Below are 2081 nucleotides of genomic sequence, written 5' to 3'. Positions count from 1 at the left end.
CCCAAATTATTGTGTGTGTACAAGCATTTTCAGTGAACACAGAAGAGGTGTTAGTTTTAGTAAGCRACCTTTCATCCTTTCTTTTAAAATATAGATCTTGTGAGTTTCCAATTCCAGATGAAACAAGCAGTACAAATGCAATAATTCCAAACCTGCAATGATTCATCCACATACCCTCAGTTTTGCAATATCTTTTTGGTGGCCACTGTATGACGGTGCATATACAAATCTTTTTTTTTGTGGGAAGATAAGGTAGTAGTGATCAGGGTCTACATAACTTACAGTGAAGCCTGTAAAATTAGACAGGACATTTCTACTTTGCAACTACCGGCTAAAAACTATTTTATTTCCTTAAGGGTCATCTCAGGCTTTGTGCATCTCTTTTGCCTGCAAAGCTGTTCATTTAAAGACACAGATAGCAGCATATTAAACAGARGAAAATAAAACCCCCAAACTTTACAAAACACTTCTAAATTCATATGAGCAGGCCAAACTCTGTTTGGCACTGCTTACAGAACCAAAATTTTCCCACTGTATCCATTGAGGTACAAGCTTGAGCTTCAGGTTATTAGCTCTTAGCTCATGCTGCCCTCATCTGTGTTCTGCAGCCTTTCTCCCTTTCCCRGACAAACTGGCTGACCCGACTCCAGGGCCACAGACACCCTTATCTCATAAACTCAGTTACACGGAGGACACGGAAATAACATTGCATTTGGAGACACATTTCATGTAGCAGTCCTTTCTCCCACCCCATTTCATTTCTTCTCTGATGCTCATTGACATGGTCTTTCCCATTTATTGCTCTGCTGCAAAAAATGGGTGCCTCCATCACACATGTTCTCTGGCATGTTTCATAGAAAAAGYAGACTATCCAGAAAAGTGACATTTGCTTAATAAGTGCTTGATTTAAACAAGACGAATTTCAAATTTCTATATTTTACCACCTGTTCTGCCACTGTTTGGAGCAGGGACAGAACAGTTGGGCCAATCTATTTTATCAAGCACAGCTATGATGTTTGTGTGGAGACTTAGAAAACCACAGTGACTTATGGAGTAGGATTCTTCCTCTCTGCATAGTTCAATACTGTGGGCATCACTTTGTCACTCAGCAGCTTATAAATGGATAGTAAGGATTAYTAAATTATCACATTTCTTGAGAACATGAGAAAAAGCACATTAATTGTGCTGAGCATTTGAAAGCACTACAAATTGACATACTGCCCCCATCATTTACACTGACACAATTGCCTGTGCAAAATGGTATTCCTCATGTGCCTGAGCCCTGRATATCATCACWCTGCASCTGACAAAGGGAAGCAAGGMRGGTGASAYAGCAGAGGTACAAGATGTTCACTCATGTCCCCTGTTCTGCAAAACAARAATATTGACAATCACCTGYGTGGTGTAGGCAAAACARCACAAAGTTAATGYGAAAGCTCTACCTGTCTGCATCATCTGAAGGAAGAGGAGGACAGCGGGAAGAAGCCACATTGTCCCACGATGACCAGCCATGCCCACCCTCCGAGCTCACTGAGCATCACCCACTGCTTTCTCTGCAGGAATCTGGGGCAGCTGCAAAATGAGAAACACCACAGTGCAAAGGTCATGCACTCAYGAGAAAACAAAACGTCTGAGAGCAAAGTCTGCACTCAATGTCATCATGGCACACTGTTAAGACACAAAATTCCACTGTGCTGCAGCAATGCCAGCGTGGTCRCTGTATGYTGGCAAAGCAGCTCTAGGGGGACTTCCTCTATGGAAAACAGACAAAGCTGCCTAAACCAGCTGGAATATCCAGGCAGCAAGAAGCCAGAGTAATTAATCTGGATATTGCCCTTGTCCCAAGGAAGGCAGAAGAACAGGAGCCAGAGCCAGGGTCACCCAGCCCAGCCCACTGAGTCAACATGGCATCAAGTTGACCTTTATTACAATTTTGGCACCATGRTCAAGGCTCCAGGGAAGGAGCTGTCTGGGAAGTTGCTTCCTGTTTGACACTGCTCCAGCTGTAGTGTGTTTTCCTCCCATGCTGTAGGACACCATAACAAAAGACATCTTATCCACATCTGCTCCTTAGGGCAGCC

General features: G+C 43.3%; 1 protein-coding gene across 1 annotated transcript in view; it reads right to left on the bottom strand.

The window, feature by feature from the left end:
* LOC130585574 (coagulation factor X-like) overlaps positions 1–1943 on the bottom strand; it is a 9028-nt gene extending 7085 nt beyond the window's left edge. The window contains exons 1-2 of the mRNA XM_057386168.1: positions 1930–1943; positions 1443–1519 (exon numbers count right to left, since the gene is read on the bottom strand). Coding sequence (XP_057242151.1) covers positions 1443–1519; positions 1930–1943 — 91 coding nt within the window. The remainder of the gene's footprint in view (positions 1–1442; positions 1520–1929) is intronic.
* Positions 1944–2081: the final 138 nt, after the last annotated feature.

Source organism: Malurus melanocephalus, unplaced genomic scaffold (assembly GCF_030028575.1).
Source record: "Malurus melanocephalus ecotype Western Australia unplaced genomic scaffold, MMel_1.1 scaffold_1, whole genome shotgun sequence".
Taxonomy (NCBI): Eukaryota; Metazoa; Chordata; class Aves; order Passeriformes; family Maluridae; genus Malurus; species Malurus melanocephalus.
The sequence above is the reverse complement of the archived record's forward strand: the minus strand, read 5'-3'. Positions and strand labels throughout refer to the sequence as shown.